The 22,902-nt window shown below is 42.3% G+C and overlaps 1 protein-coding gene across 1 annotated transcript in view; it reads right to left on the bottom strand.

Annotated features, from left to right (window-relative positions):
* NKAIN2 (sodium/potassium transporting ATPase interacting 2) overlaps positions 1-17,661 on the bottom strand; it is a 572,965-nt gene extending 555,304 nt beyond the window's left edge. The window contains exon 1 of the mRNA XM_056344570.1: positions 16,880-17,661. Within this exon, the coding sequence (XP_056200545.1) occupies positions 16,880-16,933 (54 nt within the window). The 5' untranslated portion in view covers positions 16,934-17,661. The remainder of the gene's footprint in view (positions 1-16,879) is intronic.
* Positions 17,662-22,902: the final 5,241 nt, after the last annotated feature.

The raw sequence follows: 22,902 nt of genomic DNA on the forward strand, positions 1-22,902 counted from the left end.
AGGAATTTAGTAAATACTTAAATTTTCAACATAATTTTTTGTGGTGATTGATAAACTCCAGGAAACAAACACAGGTATTTTTAAAGGAATACTAAAATCCAGTTAGGAAGAAGCAAAGTTTAAAGCTCACAGCAGCAAGAATTAACCCCACCAAAAAATCAAAATAACACAAATTTTTATACATTCAGCAACTGCAACGCTTGTACTACTTGACAAAAAAAAATGAAAAGAAAAATGGAAAAGGAAAATGATTTGATGTTTTTGTAGTCTAAGTGAGTGAAAAGGCAAAAAGAACTGGTTTCAGAAGTAGGAAAAACCTGCAAACTACCACCTTGTCTTAGCCAAAAGGTCTCTCTCACTGTGGGTAGTCTTAAAAATGCTACAGTTGCCCAATTGCAATGCATTCTTTCCTTTATTGAGCGTCTTGTTAGTGTGGGCTTAGTTTTGCTTTAAAAATCAACGTTTGTACAATTTATGAATAAAAGCTTGTCTTACTGATATTACACAGGGTCCTCAGTTTATGTTGATTATCGTAAAATCTGAGCTGAAGCTTGGATTTTAGTAGACTTTCTAAATATATTCAATATAAACTACAGACTGTGTTGCAACTTTCATATTACTGAGCTAGGCATATTTTAAAGTTTTTCTACAAAATGAACTTGAACTGCATGTGCTTGCTGCTAGAGTACATAAGCTAAAAGTATGGGGGTTTTCCACCCACACCACTCAAATGGTTAAGTTGTTTTCTCTCTTAGGTGAACAAGCCATGGGTGACTGGAATGAACAGAAATGCAAGGTATTTCTCCACCAAAGGAGACATTAGCTCTGATGGTCAGCAATACCGGTTACTGGCATAACAAAGACATCCCTGTATACATGTGACAGTTTGTCCATCCACCTTGTCTCTACAGATCTCTTCCTTCCCTGGAGCGCTGTCCTGCCTCTAAAGAATGGCCAGAACCAACAAGATCCCTGGTCAGCAAGATTCAGCAGCAGATGCTGCTTCTGGAGTTTAGATCAGCTCTGAAGAGGAGTTCTGTATTTCTGTGTTCCCAGCAAGGTCCTGGGTCTTGTCACCTCTACTTATTACCCGGGTTACTTTTTCTTTTACTCTCCTTCCTTTTTCTCAGTAGTCTAGCACTAGCAATAATAATAGGAACTGGCAGAATAAATGACCTTTCCCATTTAATTAAATGACATAAATATGAAACATTTATCATTTACTCAGCTTGTAGGTCTGCTAAAGACAAATTCACCTGTGACACATGCATCAAGATAAAATTTATATCTCTTTCTAATATACTTCCATTAGTATCAGATTTATCATCCATTCTCCTAAAGTCTTGAGTACCACCCATGCAGCGTAGGAGAAGATGACTCTATTCAATTCAACAGGATTCTATTTTAAAAACTCACAGCACACACATTCAGAGCTATGACTTCATTCAGGCATATTTGCTTAAGCTGCTGTCTCCTTTGTTGCAACACTGAGCTGAAAATGGATATGTAATCCATTGCTTATACATACCCTTTATTCAACTTGTTGTTTAAGACTCTGCCTGTGCCTAAGCTATATGTACTAATCTTTTCCCCAAGAAGCCCAGTTTTCCAACTCAAGCTGCAGAGCACGTGAGTTTTCCTTTGCAAGTCCCCAGTTCTATGATATATTGAGTGTCATCATGTATGCACTGCAGTACACCTGCAGTACCTGACACATCACTGCTTTGAATATGAATTTGATGTCAAATATGACATCTTTACACATCACTGACACATACCAATTTTTTTCCTGTTAGATAAACACACATACGTTTCCTGTATATGTATACCTATATCAAATAAATGTTTCAAAATGCCATGCTTCTTTCAACCTCTTTATCTCATCGAACCATGTATCCCTGAAAAACTGTTATTCAGTTTGGCCTTTTGGATTTCAGAGCGGTATAAAAAGAGGTCGGTGTAGGGGAAAGACATCCCTGTGAAATTAAATGCCCAAAATTCAAAATCAGTCCCATCTGTGAAGTATTTTCTTTCTTTTCCCTCCATCTCTTTTCCCCATTTCTTCATCCACACATCTTGTGGTGGCTCTATTACTATGTCAGAGGCTGGTTCTTTTTTTCCTAACTGCACTCCTTGAATTCAATAAGCCTTACTGTCATTCCACTCACCTATTGTCAATGGATTTTCTTTCAATAAAAATACATTTCCCCAAGATGCGCAGTATTTTGGGGTAAACTTTCTGCCTTTTTTTCTCCTGTCTTGCTGCAACAGAACTGATATTCCCTCACATTTCTAACCACAGTTACCTATGGGAATAAAGATGCTAGTCCAGTGAAATGTAGGTGAATTTGTTTGACCAGACATTGTGTTGTCACCAAACAGATCGCTAACTACAACCAAGAAGATTCATGAAGTCTCAGTGACATATGAAAGAACCAGAAATAGTGATTCTACCCAGAAATATTTCATGTTTATTAGCGGCTACATAGTAGGACACTCTTGCTGTTTATATAGCTTAGCTTATAACCATATAAGCAATATTCCTCACAGCAGCAGCAGAAGGAAAGCTAATACAAGAAATACTAACTAAGCAGTGGCTCTGTCTACCTTTTCTTGCTACCAAGGCATTTCAAGGAAGTAACATAAGTAGGACCCAAGCAGTGAAAAGATATGAACAGTGACAAAAGGAGCATATGAAAGAAAACCACTCTCACATACTCCATTAGTGCCTGTCAGCTCTTGAAAAGCAGAGACTCAGTCACCATTATGAAAGTAAATAGTCCTTCTAAGGATGAATTTTAGTAACTCCATTTTACAGCTTTCCTGTTTACAATTATATCCATCTTATTACATAAGCAAGCTTGAAGAAAGAGCCTCTTTTTGTTTGTTTTTTTCTGGATGTATTGTGCAGATCCATAAGGAGATGCTATAATTTCACAAATCTGGTTACGGCAGAGTGTGTGCATGTACATGTGCATGTCTGTATCGAGGGGGCAGGGGAAAACTAAACTGTGTATTTACCTTTCAATTCTACTTTGCTTTAAACCTGGACTGCTGCAGAAGCAGCACACTCCATCATGCAGTCTGTCTGCCATGGCAAGTGATAGCAGCCCCTGCAAAGGAGTCTTTTGTTCTCCAGATCCTTGGTCAGCATGCCACCAAAAGAGACTAGAGCCCTACACTGGTCCAGGCTAGTCATGGGCTGCCTAATGATGAGAGTTTGCCTGTGCTATTGCACAGCTGATTACAAAAACAAAGGCATTGAAAGCAAAGGCGGGGGGGGGGGGGGGGGGGGGGGGGGGGGGGGGGGATGGGGGGGGCAAGGGAAGGGAAAAGAAAAAAAAAAGTTTTGTTCATATTTTAAACCTACTCTACACTTAGCACAAAGAAGTATACACCAGATGTGCACAGGGCCAGAAAGAGTGTAGGTATTCTGTGTACTCTAGGCACCTAATTTAGGACTTGATATTCTGTTACCAAGTTAGTAGAGATACAGGTTCTTCCAGGGCGTCAAATTTTAGAGTACTGAAGTTAAGTTTGCTAAATGCTAACAAACAGCAGTGAATTCAACCCGCTAGAGGCATCTGCCTGCCTCCATCAGCCAGATAGGTAGCAGAGGCGCTCAAGTGCCTGTGGGAATTCCTCTCAGGTGCTTGCATGGATGGGAAAGTAGGCAGCAAATAAAAAAAAGAGGTACAGAAAATGGCACAGATCTCTGCTAACATGCACCAGAAACACCTATTTTAAGATTATGCTGGTTGGATAGTGAAACCTTTTATTACTTCTGCAATCATAGGGAGACTGTAAAGAAGACACAAGAGGGAAGTAACTGGACGATATTTTGAAAATACAGGTAGTCTTGTTAGAAGAACTTCATAGACACGTCTTCCCTAAGTTATTATTAAATGCCTATGGAACATGCTTTCCCTTTCAAAGGCCAATTTCTTTATGGTAGCACTATCATAGTGCGGGGTATCCAGTAAAACCACCACAGTGTAAGACATTCCTCTTCATGAAATCAGAAGCTATGAATGCTCAAGCAAGTATTTATTTTCTTACACTGTAGGAACAGTAACTGAAAGACAGAATTTTCTAACCTATTTCTAATAAAAAATGAGGATAGTTAAACATTCCTGAAACATTAATGTGGAGACAAAGCATGGAATGAAAATCTAGGCAAAGCAATGTAACAAAAGGAAGTGCCAATCAGAAATATTTATGTAAATTTGTAAAACTACTTTTCAGCTCACCATCAGCTCCTGCTGAGACAATTATTGATCAATATTCTGTCAAGTATAACATAATTCTAGAGATTTATTTTCTTTATCCCTCACCTTAACCTAAGACTTGCTGAATTTCAATTGAAGTAAATAAATCTTTACTTCCTGACCTTTTAAAAAAAATATTCGCTAAGCACATTTTATCTCTATCAAATCTGATGTTCTAAAGGGATTCAGGTGGCTCTGTTAACATACTAGCCTTATACAAGTTCTAGGACAGCTATGAGGTAGGGCACGATACTTTTAGTAGAACTGCATAGTTACCCACCATCACACACTGATCATTTGTGTCTGGGTTGAACCTTACGTAAGGGGCAGCACAAACCCTCACCAATCTAGGAAAGTTCTGCACAATCAGGAAGACAGAATTGGCAGGAACTACATTATTCATCAAGACAAGTTCCTCAGAAACACAAGTTGACACTTAACATGGAAAAGCTCCTGGAAAATTACCCATCCCTTCCCTCAGCAAGCATGCCTCAGCATACTCCTTTCAACAAATTTCACATCTTCAAAATAAATGGGATAAAAGCTCTAAGCTGCAATGCTCCACTAAAGAAGACTAGAGACAACTTAGTGCCAGAGCCTCTGGTCTCTGCATAAGCACAAACCTTTTCTACCTTCAAGCTGGGTTATGTGGGTGAGAAATTGATGCAATTCACTGTGGAATTATTTAACACTGCAACAACGTGGCCAGCTCAGTGGCCACCACTGCACTAGGGTAAGAACAGTGCCAGAATGGCTCGCTCCCCTGGATGCCACCACTCACAGCTTAGACAGAGGACACCGAGTATGTGCTCATCAGTCTCCCCCAGGTCGCAGCCACAGCTGGGCACTACCAGCACTGGGAGACATCTATGAAACCAGAAAAAATATTGTCCTAGATGGTGTAGGTGGGTCTGGGGTACAGAAATTAGAATCAAGTTCTTCTGAAATCTGGAAAGTTTAAATACAGGGTTTGCATCTCCCATATATTCCAGTTATGACAGATATACCTTCCAAACTGCCTCAGAGAAGGCTGTTTTAAAGTATTGTTCTAGCACTTGGTATCACCAGTTTTCACTTTTACAGAGATATAAATACCTATCTCAAAGAATTGTTTGTTTGGTTGTTTTTTGGGTTTTTTTTAATAAATTTATCACTGACAGGGATGCTACTATGCATTCCTCTCTCAGTCGCTTGACCCATCCAGCTGTGAGGGCAAATGGATGCCCCCACCTCCCCAAGCCATCTTTACCGAACAAGTCTGTACTTTTGCCGAACATCACAGCAGATAGAATCTTCAGTATGGTCATTCTCCAGAGACCTCAAACTCAAAGGTGACAGGGAACTTAATATAAATCTAGATTTTCTAATTTATATAAAAACATACTAGCAGTGTGTCAAAATCCAGATATTTTTAAATGGTATAATCATAAAATGAAATGTCAAATATTAACTGTTCAATCCATTCATCACTGTAGTTTGTATAACTGTCTTGTCTTAAATTAGTATGAAAGCTGTCTGGAATGGATGCTGCAGTTTTAAGACTAATAGTTTTCATCCTCCAAAAAAGTCAGGGCTTGTGCTCACTCAGAAATCCAATTAGTCACCTCAAATACTGCAGAACTTCTAATTTACTCAGATTTTGAAAAGCAAGTGGAAAAACAGCAACAAAAGAAAAACCTACATGAACATAGACACATGGGTCTACATCCCTTAAGCGAGACTGAGCTGCCCGCTATGCAGATCTGAGCTGAGAGAAGCAAATGCTTGAGAATGTATACACACAACTCATTACAATAGCTAAAATGCCAAAAGGTGGTTCTTGAGAATATTTTCTTGCATTTGGCATTGCCGACAAACATTGTTCTTCATTGCAGATGGTTTTCTCCAGCTGAGTTTACATTAGCTCTTAACAGTATTACGATGGCACTGTGCCACTACTATATTTTTCTTTGTTCCAAATTGGTCCAGTTCTCAGCAGAAGTGACAGCAGACAAAGCACCACTGCAACATCTAAGGAGCTCTGGAGAAACCTGCTGGTCACCCCTTTTTTTAATCCTGATGGAAACAGAGAAAGACTGAGGAGTTACCATAATATGCTTACAACTTGGAAATATCCCTTGCACACCAGTATTCCCTGTGGCTGCTGCAGGCTGATGGGGACCTTAATATCTGACCTTCTGGGGAAAGCACTAAGTATGATCTGATAGACTCAAATGTTGTGCGTGTGGACGGTGCCTTTCTTACTCACCTGTTACAAGGGCCAAGTAATAACTGCTCGGAGATCAGAGCCTCCTTATAAGCACTGCACTCTGAACAAGCACGTGAATAGTCCCAGATCCATCACTGCTTCATTCCTGGTTTTACACCCTGGTTAATTAACTGAAATCATGAGACCTCCAGCATCCCGCATCAGTGTAACGCCAAGGAGGGTTACACTCGTAACTTCTGTTGTCAATGGTAGTTTCATATATGTGCCTGGCAGAGAGGAGCAGCTGTCCTCTAATAAGGTGCTAGTCATGACAAATATAATACTGACATGGGACCCGCATAATTGTCTTTATAAGCACACTGCAAAGCAAGAACAATTGCAAATGCCAGGAACCAGAAAAAACCCACAACATTCTCTCCCCAGTTTTTTTATTTCAATTCGCAAAGAACAGCACATTTCTGCAGCAAATAGAGCTTACTAAACCAGCTGCCTTTTGTTATTGTCCTTATGCCTATCTGTGATATTATACAACAGATACCACTTTACTGGTGTCCATAAATAACTTTTATTATGCATCTGAAAAAGCAGTTTAGCACAACACAGAACAGACATCACCTCTTCCAGTGGCTGAGGCCAAAAACTTTCTTCTGTACCTGCCATTATGACCCTCCCCCTGGGTGATGGCTTTCATTAAAGCAAAACAAAACAAAAAAAACCAAAAAAACCCAAACAAACAAACAAAAAAAAAAAACCAACAAAAAAAACCCAAAGAAGAAGATTGTACCAGACAGCAGTCCCTCTAAATATTCTGAGAGGCTGCCAGGACCAGAAAAAGTCATTACTAGGTATATTGGTGAATATTGCATTCAGCTCCAGTTTGTTGTGGTGTCCCCTCTGCAAGTATCAATTTTACTGTCAGCTCCACACTCAGGAAAGAGGTCTGATAAAATCCAAGACAATGAACTCTGTTTTCAGCATACACTGAAGCCCATGTCTCATGTTAACACTACCAGTGCCATCATCTGGCTTGTTACCAGCTGCTGTCACTGCCTGTGACTGCTACTAGTGTCAAAGACAATAAAATCTAACTGGCCTCAAGGGCATGAGATGGGCGTGGCTAAGAACTTAAATAAAAAGAAGGAAAAAAGGGAAAATCAAGTTTATAGCTAGTGGCAAAAATAACATTCGTACTTTCCTTTTTTTTTTTTTTTCCCTCTCCAGACAAGCCTCTTACTCTTCTGCATTCCTTTAGCTGCTAATGTTTTCATTTGTTTTACTGCCATTTGCTCTGCCAGTTTGAACAGTGATGTAATGACATATGACTGCCTGATATTCAGTGGTACTCACAGCACCTTTGTCAATGGTGGCTCAAGTGCACAATGAACAATATCTTGAGTTTAATGTATTTGTGGCTTTGTGAAGGCAGCAATGACACACAACAGGCTTTTTCCTCCTTTTGTTTCTGTGATCTGTAATAGAACAGCCTGCCACAGAGACTGTGACCAGAGGATAATGAAAAATGCTAGGCCATTGTTGGTCATAGCAAAAATTTGCGAACTTCACATTTTGTTTAATTATTGAAGAATGGCTTTTCAAACATCTATGCATTGTTCTAAAGAGACATCACAGCATCTATCTTCCCTTCCTCACAAAAGCTTTTATCTTCAAACAAGAAGAATATATTTGTTGAGGGCCAATTAGTAGTCTGTCTATGAAGAAGTTTAAAGGAATTTTTAATTAGTATAATGACCCATAGTGTGAGTCACCTGGAAAGGAATTACATCATTTCCTAAGACAGCTAAACTTTCTCCCACAAATATTAGTCACTACCTTAGACTCAAGACCCTCTGTCTCTTAATACTACCTTGTTCTTGTAGACCAATCTTACTGACTATTGTGGGATCACTTAGAAAGACAGTAAATGCTGTTCAAGGTGAACAGGGGCAGCCCTGTGACCCCTGTTCTAGGCCTGTAGCATAACTTCTATTAATCCAGATGAAATGCTACGCATTGCTCAATTATATTCTGCCTAAATTCTAAACAATGAGCTTCACAGTCTATCTTCTTTTCTTTAATACAAAGATACCACCAAAGATAAGCGGACACAACTATATAATAAATAAAGATGCATGCAAATGTAGGAGAGGTTGGAGTTTCATTCCCAACTGGGCAGCAACTCAAAGATCCTTACACAGTCAACAAGAAAGAGGCAGCCACCTCCAGAAGGTGGTTCCTGCATTTTTGCCTTCTGAAAGGTGACGTGACATATAAACATGATAGGCATCATCATTTCAACATGCATCAGGAATAATAGAATTAACCTCATATGCTGCCTTCTGCACAAAACTCTGCTAATGAGAATTCCTTCCTAAGAAAAGAAGGGTGAGGAAACCAGACCTCAATTTGTTATGGTATGAATATAGGATACAACAGACTTTTCCTATTCCATTCACGTAACTGGTAACTTTCTGGTTACAGGTAACTGGTGACTTGCCACTAGAGATGCAGCCTAACACCCCAACTAAGAAAAAAAACCAAAAAACAAACACAACAGAAAAAAGCCCCCAAACCCCAATGCTAGAAAACTGTTACTTCAAAACAGCATAGGAAAATCTGAGATTCATTTATGCCATATAAATGGTACTTTTACTGATTTTAGCAATCAGTATAATAATCCACATTTCTTATATACATTACATCATTACATAGGCAGCAGAGAAGCAAGTTTGTGTATAAAAGATAAATCTGAGCCTCAAATGAAAGACTTTTTCAAAGTATCCAGATATATGTAAACATTTAAGTGGGAATCAGCAGAGCCCTAAACTGATAAACATTTCTCATAAGTTATGTATGAATTAAAATCAAGTTTTTATTAAAAATGCATAAGTATGATCTGTGGTGAATAGAACTATTAGCTATGCATGTTTACTTTTTAGTGAACACAGAAATCAGTAATTTTTCTTCTAGATGTCATTTCTATCAGAGGGTTATAAAATGATAAAATGCTGAAACAATTCTCAGATGCTATCCAGCTGGTACACGTACATCTGGGGAGAGGGTATAAAACAACAAACTGTGAAATGTTTATTTGCCACAGGGGCAAGAAAATGTCATTTCAACTATTGCGTCCATTCTACTTCACAAGTCAGGTAGCGCTCAACAGCCCCTTCTCTTTCACTCACCATAATAAAACAAATAAATAAAGATTAGTCTAGATGACAATAAACTATTTGATGCTTCAAAAATATTGTGTTTTCAGTGTACTCTTTATGATCACACATTATTTACAGTGGTCCCTGTCTTCCTCAGTCCTGTCAGAAGCTACAGAAAATCCCCTCAAACCCACAGTGAGCATAAATTGGCTTTATCCATTTGATTTTAGCATTAATTTTTTTAAGAGATCTTAAGGGACACATGCACAAAAGCTGACATTGCTTTGGTGAAACCAAGCTCCTTAGTTTCCTTCTTCAGTCAAATGAGTCAAAAATGAGACAAATGCCTTTCCAAAACAGCATTTCTTAATCTGTAGATCATAGTCATCCTGAAAATCAAAATGTCCTCAGTAAAACAACTAGTGAAAATGCAAGAGAAAGAGGAAAATTTAAATAATAAGTACTGTGGGTGGCAACACCGCATACAATGGGTCTGTGATTTCTTCTCTCCCTGCCCCTCCCAAAAAGCCTACTTAAGCTGAAGGACCGCTTTTCTTAAGACACAACTTTCAAGGGCAGTTTAGGGCACAAAACAATGTTAGGCACCTTCTGACCTGCCCCCTGAAGGAGTTCCTCTTCTGACCACAGAGGAGCCTACAGATATTATTCCGATTTAGTCAGACCATCAATACCCTTGTCCCTACCCAAATATGAATATGCTCACTATTGTCCACTAAATGTCACTCAGACTCAGAACCATAAATCCTATAGGAATTTAAGATTTCTGACTTTCTGATTTTATAAAATGTCATTGGACATAGCTGTGTCTTTTGGCATTGTACACCTGGGATAATCTCTTGAGCTCAGTGGAACCATGGGACCAAAAAGGCGGTTTGAAGTGTATGGGGATACCTGGGTAATTCGCTGGGCACTGACATGAGCCTCCAGAGCAGATGCTGGCCAAATCTCACCAGTCCCTAAGCCCAGGGAAGCTTCTCAAAACTTCATGCTAACTGAAACTAGAGGTTAAGACCCATGTCATCACATGCACCAGGCCATTGAGAAGACCTCAAATGGATTTAGTTTCTTTCCTGGAACAAGTCACCAAGTACTTGTTTACAAACCTTATCTGCTGTGCTTGCATCACATATGTCCCCACAGCTCAGCCTGAGACATCAAAGTCACTACCAACTCAAAAACCGTTCTGCAATTAAACCTGTTCCCTTCTGTCCTTCTGTTGGCTACAGAATGAGAGATTTCTCTCCACTGACTACAGTCTGATTACAGAGATTTTTTAGTGTCTTTTAAAAATACTTAGAGTTTTTTGTAAAGACATGGGGGGAAAAAAAAAAAAAAAAAAATCAAACTAAACCCACCCTGCTGCTCATCATTCAAGATGCTATCTCAAATATCTGACAATATGAAATTAATATCTAGTGTCAAAGATTTACCTCATGGCTATACAAGAAGTGCAAGTTCACTAGATATTCTAGGTCCCTATATTCAGGTAGTTTATTTAACTCCCTCTTTTGTCAGTCTCTTCAACTTTCCCTCCTACTCATCATCACAGTATCTGAATGTTGAGTCTGCTCACTGAACTCAGAAGTTCAGCATCAAAAAGCAGTGAATTAAACTTGCTATTCAGCTGGTCTGAAACCTTTTACCCCTGTAACTTAAAACAACATACTCTGCTTTTCTTTAAGTGCATGATTGGTTATTCACAATATTATTCTCTTATTCTATGAAAAATAATACTGAACCATTCATAGTGAATGTCAAGCCACTAAAATTAAATGACATAATGGACCATTACACATGCCCTGTATTTTTTGCATGCATCACCATTTTTTACCTCAAGTTATCAGAAAAAAACAGTTTGGTTATGAATCCTCAGTATTTTATCTCAAAAACAGAACGGAAAAGGTATGTTTACTTTTCCATCAAAACCTAAAAAGGTTGCTACGTACTTCTTTCATAGCAGCAAAGGATGTTAGCTCTGAATTCATGATCAATTCCTTGGTTTATATATTCCCAGCAACACCTCAAAATCTACTCCTTAGTGTTATACAAGAGCTTTCAAACATACATCTGCTGGAAGTCTGCTATTCACAGGACTGTTTCCCTTTCATTCCTAGTAAGACAGCAATGTTTTTGGATACAGTGAAACTAAAATTTTCACTTTCTTTCTTATCAAAATTGAAACAAAGCAAGAAGCAGAACTTTAAAGAAGGCACAGACACAAGTTGTTGGCACAGTCACAATTTCAAAGACAGTACTTAAGTACTATCCAAAACACAGAAACCAATTCTTTCTACTCTCTTTGTAAATTGATAAATCAACATATCCACAGGCTAAGAGCAGCAACAACATCACTTGCCAGTCCACATGGAAAGCCCATGTCTTTAATTTCCCTTTTGGTAGCAGAAAATGTAGGAACATGTATATGTCATCAGAATTTTCCACTGCAGACATCTCTCTCATAAAGCTGCTATTGAAAACCATTGGCAACAGTGACAACGAAACACAATTAAAACACACATGCACAAAGAAAAACCAACCCTCCCCAAACTCCAGCAGTTAAAAGCAAACACCAAAAAAATTCACTACCACATTCCTATAGCAAAAATGAAAAAAATTAAACATGCTATGTATACCAGTTATGTGGTTTAGTGTGTCATCAGAAAGTACCCTGATGATATGCAGGACATAAGAGCCTATATCAACAAAAAGACGTTCTTTATTACATGTAACTGCAGAGTAGCTAATCCTAGGGAGTATCTGTTGTGAATGCCCTCACCTTGCTCTCAGAGAGACCTCAGCTCTAATCTGGCAAGCCTTACTCCCTGAAGGTCCAGAATCAATTCAACCTGCAAACTGTTAAAACAAGGTTTTCCCCAAGCAAGGATATTCACTGTATTGAATTGTGCTGAATCTTGTAGGTAGATTTGTGATACAGACTATAACTTCCAATTATCATGATTCCTGAAGTGTTTGAATGAGCATAGGATGCTTGCTGTTCACGTTTTAAAAAGGCAACCCAAAACTTTACAGGACCGATTCACTAATGTAGGCTTTTTCCTCTAAGAGCCAAGCTCTGTCCTCTGTAGTTACATGTACCATTGCTCTATAATGCGTGTGAGAATTGGAAGAGAACAGGACACTCTTCAGTCTTATTCCATGCGTGCAATACAGATTATGGGCACCCCTCATGATGTCAGAAGTCATAGAAGACATACAGTGGATACTACTTCCCGGTTTGTATGTAATTAATTTCCTGGGTTTGAGTGGTTCCACCACTTTATTTGCTGCGATCAAATATGTGTCATCACGTGCAACAAGGTAACCAAGTATGTGTTTATGGACGTGGGTATCACAAATAAGTTCAGAAATTACCTCAGCTGATACAGTTTTTAAAGACACCAAATTTTAGAAACTGGGGACTTTGTGCCCATTATAATACATGCTTCTTTAGAACATCAGACTGGATACCCCAGAATCACTAACTAAGCCTTTGGATATATGCAGCTTGTTAACATATTTTTAATACTTTAGCTGGAATATCTGAATTGCACTACAATTTACTTTTAAAAAAAGAAAAAAAAAAAGAAAAAAGAAAAGAAAAAGAACAGGCAAAATGTAAAAAAAGAATGATGTAAATAATTTCAGATGGAAACTGAGAGAAGGCAGTGCAAAGGCTGAATTATGGGTCATCTAATTAGACTTGGGAATACGGCAATCTTTGTCTGATGGATAGAAACAATAAGGCAATGATCTGGAGATTTAAAGTTTCCTTATGAAATGATGTCCCTTCTCATCACTGCATTGGGATGAGAGTTTCTAAGCTGAAAACATGCAGTACTTTCTACTGTTTTGCCACTGCTCCAAGTTTTCCCAAGCAGCAACAGTGAACATGTAGAAAGTTTCAAACTAGTTTCCATGGGGCTCTTAAAGCCTTCTAGAAAGCACAATAATCTTGGCAGTCTCACCTTTGCTGCTCTTGCTACTAAAAAGACTAAGCAACAAGATATTAGTGTCACTGTTGTAAGCTATTAATAGACAAGGAGACACCCAAAAATAAAGATGTTTGAAGGACAAAATGCAAAAATTCTTTCAATGCAACCAGAGTAGTTGGCATATGACAAAAACCACCAGAGCCCCTATGCCCTGGGTTCTCTTCAGGGCAAAGGACAAGAGTGACCAAAATTAGTATCTTAAAAAAATGAAACTATATTTTGAGATAATTAGATTTGTATACAAAGGCAATGCCTTGTTCCTAACATCAGCAAAATTAGCTCTTACTTGCTGTTAATTCTTCTCATTGGCTACAAACACAGAGGAAAATGAGCTGTCAAGGGTTGTTTTCCATTGTACAAATGAGAGCACAAACAGGAAGGTATATGTATGTTAATAAGCAGGGCAGCAATGATCAGCACGCCCTTGAGAACAGAAACATTCCTTGAGCTTTCTGATAATCTGATGGTACAGTATGTTTCCTCAGCTATAAGCATTTAAAATGCGTTTATGAAAAAAACCTGCTAGTGCAGGGTCTCTCAAGCTGATGTAGCTCTACCACTACACCAGTGTTGAAACGACCACCTTTTTTGTCCATTTGCAACATCTACGTCATTTATTTATGTACAATATGTAACAGCTTCTCTAACGAATTGCAGTATTCCTCAGTATTTTTTATGGTACAGTGCCTACAAAGACCAATTAGATCACCACATCCTAGCTATACAGAGATGGAAGAAAACATTTTCATTTAAAAAAATGGAAGAAACTTTTCTTTTTATAAACATTTTTTCCTTAAACAAAAGTATATTTTCTAGTTCAAATATGACCATTTAAAAAATTAAACCCAGGTTTAATTACCCAAAGTAATAAAATATCTTCACATTAAAAGTATTCTGCCTTTTTTTTTTTTTAACGTGTGATTATCACAGTAGAAATGCTTCCCACACCCATCTCCTCAGCCCAAATAACTTCTTCATTCTTTGTTTTTGCATCTGCATTAACGTGCTAACTCTAGGATGAATTTTGACAGCATTTGCTCCACTCCTTTAAGTAGCCTTTACCAAAAAAGTAGAGGTAACTGACCAATCACGGATAGGCCTACATAGGACAGTTAAGTCTCCTCGATTTAAAAACTCGTGACCTGTCTCCATCTGGTTGTCTATGGCATGGCATATGAAGGAATATGACAAGTGATTTTAAGAGAGTGCATATTTTTTTCCATTCCTGACTCCTTTTTCTCATGTAAATGATTATTCCTGCCTTGAACCTATCTAAACGTCATAACATAGGCCAAGTGTGAATCAGAGGTTTGTGTTACTGCTAGTGCATCCCTTTCTTGCTCAGTAAAAAATTCTGAGTGTATTTTTAGGTTATGAAAATATGTTAAAGTTCACTTAAGCTACTCATGAAAACAATATTTTCTTATGTGCATATACGTGCGACCCTATAGTTTACAACCACTTTCAGAAAGCTTACAGTAATGCTACAATTCTCCATTAGCTTACCTGCCCATCCACCTGCTCATACATTCCTATGGGGCATTTTTGTTGATGTTTTTTACTATTAGTTTTGCATGTATTTTTGTCACAGTGAGTTAGCACATGTTTTTCTTCACAGACTTTCAAAACAATAATCATTTAATATCTTAGCACATTCCGTAGTCATCATAACCTTCTGGTTGTTGAATGCATTTAAGAAAAAAAAAAAATCAACCTTTTATCTGCAAGTAGTACATTTTAAACCATTTTTGTTCCCTTTCCAGCAAAGAAAAAATAAATGAAAAGTATGCCTCTGAAACTTAAATGGATCTGAAGAACTTTGGTGATTAATTTTATGTTTCCAAATAGCTGGAAAAGGTTACATTCCTACCATTCCACTCAAGATTCACTACTTCTATTCAAGATTCTTTTTTTAGACAATGTGCATGAATAAATCACATCTGATAAGATACATCCAGTTACAAAGAATCAGATAACTTAGGTGCAGAACAGCACATCCAAATAAAAAACATTTTCCAGAATACAAAAGGATTAAGGATTGGCTATAACCGATAGAACAACCACGGGCATTTTGAATATCTGATGTGCTCATACACCTTCCTTTCCCTGTGTACTGTTTTACTGATTCTGATCCCTGAAATCTACCAGGTTTTTTTCTTTTGTAGTTCTCTTAGTACCTGTCTGCAGGAGAGGAATTGGCGACAACGCTGGTTGCTATTGATACCGACTAACACTTTCTCAGCAAAACTATTCAGTAAGAGGTGGAGGGCTGGAGCAACATGAATTATTTCCTCCCTGCTATGAGGTTAACTGCTTAACAAAGGTGCTTCCAGCACCTGTTCTGCCAATACACGAACACTTGGTCTAATGAAAAAAAGAAATGGGGCATATTCCACTGACAGCTCTTCAGTTGTGTGTGTCACTGCATCCAAACCCATACAAATTCTATGCATCGTGTATCTCGTGTCACAACAATAAAATAATCCATGTCTGTACTACCAAAAGGGACGTGTCTTCAGTTTCTTAACTTTAAACCCAGTCACTTGAAAGGTGGCACAATACAACTGCACGGTGTAACCGTCTTGCCCAGCAGATCTATTTTTAGTCAGTTTCTTTGTTATTGTATCTCAGCGGCTACTTTTTAAACTCAGTCTAGTTTGGCTGGTAGCTGAGCTTACAACTGCTGCCACATACCTCCTCTAAAAAAGGCAAGTGTGTGTATATATATATGTATAATTGTTTCAGTTCTGTAACAATGTAACGATACATTGTTAACATACACCGGCCACTCAGTCTGAAAAGGAAAAAGAAAAAAAAAAAAACAACAACAAACAAACAAGAGCCCAAACAAACACATCTGCAGAAGAGCTCAGGCGTAACAACTTCGCACACACACACCTGTACGCAAACTGGTCGCCGGCTGCGCACCCTCCCGCCGCGGCCCCGCGCTGCGCAGGGCCGGCCCGGCAGCGGCCGCGGCGGAAACCCCGCGCCAAGTTGAGCCAACGCCTGGGAAACTGCCCGAGTTCAGTCGCCCCGCCGCCTCCCCGGCGGAGCCGCCGCGAAACTACCTGTAACGCAGCCGCGGTTCCCCATCCCGGCCCCCGCGCCCCCTCCTCCCGCAAAGCACGGGCGCTGCCCCCCCCGGCTCCCCCTCCGGCACCGGGGTAGCCGCCCCGCCGCCCCCTCCCTCCCGCCGCCCCCCCTCCTCCGCGGGCCGCCCCCGCCGCCACTCACCAGCTGCGCGCCGCACACCGCCACCAGCGTGCACCGGCCGCTGCAATAGCCCATGGCTCCCGGCACCCCGCGCCGCCGTCCCGCGCCGCGCCCACTCAGGCGGCGGGAGAGCACCGCCCGGCCGCCGCCCGGCTCCCGCCTGCCGCCGCCGGCGCGCCCCAGCCCGGGACCCGCATGGGGGCGCGCCCGCCTGCCCGCCCGCCCTAGCCGCGGCCGCAGCGCCCGCCGCCTCGGCGGCCGCCGGTAACGGGGCCGGCCGCCCCCGCAGAGGGCGGCGGTGCCGGGGGGAGCGCGGCGGCAGGTGCCTGCAGGAGCAGCCGCGCTTTGCCGCGCAGCCCCAGAGGCATCTAGGCTTCAAAGTTTGCCCCCTCAACTCCGCTCGCAAACCATCCGGGCTCGCGGCCGTCTGCGGCGGGGGGAGGCGGGGGGAGGAGGGGAGGAGGAGGGACGGGGAGGCGAGGCGAGGCAGGCGGCGGTGCTGAGCTCAGTTCACGCTCGGAGAGCGGCTTCCCTCCTGCCCACGGCACAGCCGCTCCCCCGCCCTCCTTCCTCCTCCTCTTCCTCCCGGTTGGGCTCGGGAGCCTCGGCAGTGGAAACCCCGTGCCTGGGGGCTCCCCCGCGCCGGGGCGGGCGGCTGCCGCTTTGCCTGCGAGGGCGCGGCGCGGGCGGCGTCGCCGTCCCGGGCGCCTTTTGTCTCGGCGGGACGCCTCGCCGCGCCCAGCCTCCGCGGGCTCCCCCGCACCGCACCGCGCCGCGCCCAGCCGGTGCCCGCCGCAGCCCCGCTGCCGCCCAAGCGCAGCCCCTCGGCGCGGCCCGAGTCACGGCAGGGCAGGGGGCGGCGGAGCGCGGCGCGGCCCGAGTCACGGCAGGGCAGCGGGGCAGAGCGCGGCCCGCGGGCGCGGAGCGGGGCCGGCGCGGCCACAGCCCCGCGGTGGGGCGCGCTGCTGCCGCCTGCCGGGCCGCCGCCGGTGGTGCAGGGGGAAGCCACCCGGGCGCTGCGGCCGGCACCGGGGAGAGCTCCCCGAGACCTGCCGGGACCCGCCGGCCCCCTCCCTGCCCGCCCGCCGGCGTCCCTCCCTGCCCGCCCGCCGGCGTCCCTCCCAGCCAAGGCAAAGGACGGAGGCGGAGGCAGATCGGAAGAGGCTGACTCGGAGGACCGAGAGGGAGCCGGAGCAGAGGCTTGGAGCTGCAGGGCGAGGACAGGAAAAGAAGGTCAAGACCGGGCAAATTTAGAAAAAAAATATTAATTGGTTTCAGGGAACGGGTTCTGCTCACCATCCTGACGAGGAGCCTTTGCACTTGGTGGCATGGTGCGGCCTTTCTCTGCTGTCAAAAGGATGCAGAATACATAAAGTTGGTGGGAAATGATGTGTCAAGTCTTGGTGTGTCAATCAGCCTCCACTGACTTTTACTTGCTGTGTCATCAGCAGCAGTCTTGACATTGCATTCGGACCAGGTCACTTTTTTGCTGAGCTGCTCATTAACAGAGGTAGTTTTAGCAGCGACATCAACAGTTACAAACTGGAGGAACATCACTAGGTTTTCCGAGCACGTGTGGATGTTTGCTTGCAGCACAAATCTCTTGCGAAACTGGAAGCTCTCTGGAAGCTTAGAACCCCATGTAGGTTGTCATCACTTTCCGAACGGGTTTGTCAAAATGGTTGGCAGGCTGTCAAATGAACAGTTATGGTTCCTACAACGCCTTATGACATAATGACCACTCCACAGGGGAGCAAAACACACACAAAGGTGGCACTGGTTGTCCTCTACTCTGTGAGGACATCCTTCGGATTGTCGGATCCTGTGCTATGAGAAACAGACTGACCTGTCAAATCACTGGTCATACAGAGTACCAAACACAGTGAACGCACTCGCTTTAGGAGCTAAGGAGGCAACAGCTAGGGAAAGCTGTATCTGAGAACAAATAAAGCTGTGAAGCTGCTGGGGCTCAGAGATCAGAGATGTCAAGCAGGTGGCAGAGAATAGCTCAGGTACCTCCAGACTCAGACAGTTTTTCTTGACTTCTTCAGCATGCCATTCATGCATTTTACAGAAGTGACATTGGTATGCAGGTATTAGCTGGTATAATGGTTGTTTGAACTTTAGATTTGAACTAGACAAGCAGTAGACTCTGCAGCTGCTGTGTAATTCGGTCTCGTCTCAGGCATGTTAGCCTTTGTGTACTGATCTCTTCTAGTACAGTGAATACTGCTTGAATAAAGAGTCAGGGTGGTCAAAAAACAATGGAAAACACTTTTTATTTACCCACAGCGATTGCCTCCTGGTAAAACTGGCAAAGTTGCAAGAAGGGTTTATCTGATTACCTGAGGCTAGGAGCTGGGAAGCTAACAGGAGAAGGGGCAACTTGTACTCATTTAGACTCTGGAGAGGCAGCTGGCACCAGTGCACTCTGTGTTTTATTTGTTAATAAATCTGGTGGTTTATTACAGTGTGAGGTTTCCTAAGGAAAATGCGGGCAGTAGTGACCAGAGTCCAAAAAGATGATCTCCATGGATTTCTGTAGCTTCCCAGAGCTACCCGATCCTTTTCTTTTCTCAGCACCTTGTCCTATAGCTTTGCTTTGTAGTAAGAATCTCTACTTCTTTGCCTTGTCCTGAGCTTCAAAGTAATTGTGTCTTTTTCTGTTCTCCAGTTCCCCTGGCTCTGGCTTACCTTTCCATACAAGCTGCCTTTCTCGATGTCATTCTTATCCATTCAGCCCCTCCTTCCTTTGGGCTTCTCTGGTTTGTCTGTGCCCCATTTTTCAGCAGGAGTTGGGTAGCGTTTTTCACTCTGTCATACAATATCAGATGTGTGGGTATGGACCGCATTTGGTCTTGTCTCTGCTTTTGGCCAGAGTTGTTTGGTAAGGCCCCTCCTAGGAGCAGAATAAGGCCTCAGCAGAGGTAGATGGAAGTCAAAGAAGTCAGTTGTGTGTACTGCTCCGTTCCCTGACCTTTGTCTGAGCTCTGGTGCTCCTTTTGTCGCTGTTTCCCTTTGCTGCAGTTCCAGTCTTCCTACCTTTCCAAAAGCTGAGATTTAAAGAGAAAGGTATTCCTCCATCTCTGCTAAGCTTGTTGACAACAGTGAAGTTTAGGTTCTCTGCGAGAATCTCCAGCCAAAACCCTCCATTGAGGTGTCAAACAGGATTCCCCCTCCCTGTAGCCAAGAGGCTCACCACAGTTAGACTTACTGCAGGCTTGCCTTCACTTGCTCTGTGCAATTAGAGAAGCTACAAATTATACATTGGGAGGTGAAAAAAAGGTATGGTATGACTATGTAGACCAGGCAGGGAAGGATGAGTGAAGCACTACCCCCAAATCCTTATTACACTGCTCCCTGAGCACTCGAGGTGAGCTGCAGGATTCAGTTCTCATTAGGTCAAATGCTCAGGGCCTTTCCCAGACCAGTCCAAGCCTGTTCTTGGGGCCCCACCGCTTCAGCTGTGTGAGATCAGCTGTGTACATACAGTAATATTGTTTTGTAGGTTCCCAGTTAGACTTAACAAAGGCCTGTTGTGTGTGCTCAGTGAGTAATTTCCAAACGTTCATAACTTTGTCAAAACAAAACCAATTTTCTGTGAAGCCAGGCTGTGCAGTGCTCTTCACTGAAGGTTATTTCATGCAAAATATTAACTTGCAGATTTCAGTTGTTTCATCGGTTGGTTTGTAACTGTGAAGAGGCCACAAGGAAAAAACAAAATAGGATAAAAATAGGTTTCCCTGTTTCCCGTCACTCTTCTCATAATCAAGTTAGATTTTATTCTTATTTCTATAACTCATCTCTGGGAAGAGATCAGTTCTGAAATTTGTGTCCATCACTAATGACTGGAAACAGGCTACAGAATCATTTTATAGTCCCAGCTATAAAAGCTCGTTGCTAGTGCCGGTACACCAATGGTCTCTGCTCTTTTGGGGGTTGTGGGGAGCACAGCTTTCACTGGCATAATGGCGAAGGTCTGTGTCCCCCCCCGTGCCTTTCCTGTGATTTGACAGGACTTACTAATTGGTCATAAGCCTGTCCCCAGCCTGTTCCTTCCCTGAGCCTGGGGGAGCACCTGGGGAGAGGAGAGCCCAGAGAGGGCTGCAGCTGCCAGCCCGCTGCATCAAATCGGCAGCCACAGGGGAGAACAAGGACTTCTGAGAACGAGCTGCAGGCCAAACGAACTGGCATGAAGGGCCATAAGTGAGTCATGAACTGTAGCTTGTATATCCCTTTCCTTTAATAAAACGTCTCTGTGAAGTCCATTAAAGCCAGCACAGCATGGGTTTGGTGGCACTTCATCCCAAGCATTCCAGCCATGCAGGATCTTGCTTTTCCCTGCAGCCAGCACCCTGTCTACCCAGGCTGCTGCAGGCACTGGTAAACCAGCGTAGGTTCCTGCCTACTGTATCCATTCCCATAGCTAACCAGTCTGAGAGTTCTTAGTAATTGGTTATGTTGTCATCAATAGTAAAGGGAAAATATTGTTTCAGTTTAACCAACACCCTGTTAACAGAGCAGACCTTGCTGTGTGACATGCGTATATATTATCTGGGGAAAAAGTCAATTAAGGGGGAAAATATGTGATTAAAACATAATAAAAAATTATTGCAGGCTTAAGCACACTGCAGTAAGAATTCTATTCAATCCTGTAAGACTGTAGCAGTATTAAATTATTTTTTGAACCTCATCCCTACCACGAAGATTGAGTGTCAGGTACTTTTTTTTTCCTCCTGCAGGATTTCAAGACTTGATTGCCCAAATGACAGTTTACTTATTTTACTGTCACATACTTTTGTGAAATGCCATAACAAGTTGATTACAGGTTTCACATTTTGCATAGTGACAAAATCATCTGTCATATAGTAGTCTGATGCCTGAAAGCCATTTAACTAAGAAGCAGTTTCTACTGAAAATAATGATATTTGAAACATTAAGATAGGTTTAAATGTGTACATTTTCTAAGCAACTCTTTGTTTTAACTGAATGAGAAGACCAGTATTATCCCTTTCAGGCACAAATTTAAGACTTGTAAAAGTCACCAGACAACAACTAGCCAGAGGGTGAGGCGAATTAGGAGGGACGTAGTTTCATGACTGAAACGAGGGACAGAAATTGAAAGCCTAGTGATACATCCCAGCTGCTGCAAAGATGAACAAGTGCTTGGCTCTTATTTGGAAAACCCATTATTCCTACCAACCTACACTAGAGACTGAGGCCATGTCATGCACTCTGGCTACTGGATAGAAAACCATGCTCCTTTCCCCCTCTGCATAGAAAAATTGTGTCAGTAGAACTGGTATGAAAGGAAGAATAAGATTTACCTTCCTTACACAATAATATCCATACCTTAGATGAAGTATGAGTGGTAAAACTAATAAGGATAAGCCATTCATTTAAGGTATTCAGTTTCTCCACTGATTCTAAGTGACTCAATTTTGTAAATAATGTGATGTATCATTTCTACCTAGCAATGCTAACCGGTAAGGGAATTTTCTGGACAATTTATTGTTGTTAATGAGTGGATGAAGCAGCAGTAGTAGCATTCTAACTTCTCTTGCGTGGGCAAAGGACAAGACAGTTTTCAAAATGTGAAGGGAATAGGATGGGGAAGCTCAGCAAGCTGTTAGACTGAAGAAAATGATGTGTCCCTGGCACTCTGTCATACACTGACTTTGTAGACAATGTAGCCATCACATACCTGCCATTATGAATGTTAGTAGAAAATAATAGTAAATTATACATGAGGCTGAATGCTGAACCTGCTTTGAGGGGTGCTGCAGCCAGGTGCTCCACTGACCTCCTGCAGTGGGATGCAGCACAGGGCTCCAGTTAAGTATGAGCAGAGCTCAGCAGAGCAGTGCCCAAGGGCATCTTTGACCTTCCTGGGCTACCAACTGCAGCACACCACAAGTGGCAAAAACCTGCTCTGGGGCCACAGAACAATAGCAGCCAAGTGCTGTCACTGTATCCTCGCTGCAGAGTTTGTTCTCCACCCAGGCTGGAAAGACAGTAAGGATTCAACAGCTCTGACAATTCTC

This window comes from Falco biarmicus, chromosome 6, assembly GCF_023638135.1.
Source record: "Falco biarmicus isolate bFalBia1 chromosome 6, bFalBia1.pri, whole genome shotgun sequence".
Taxonomy (NCBI): Eukaryota; Metazoa; Chordata; class Aves; order Falconiformes; family Falconidae; genus Falco; species Falco biarmicus.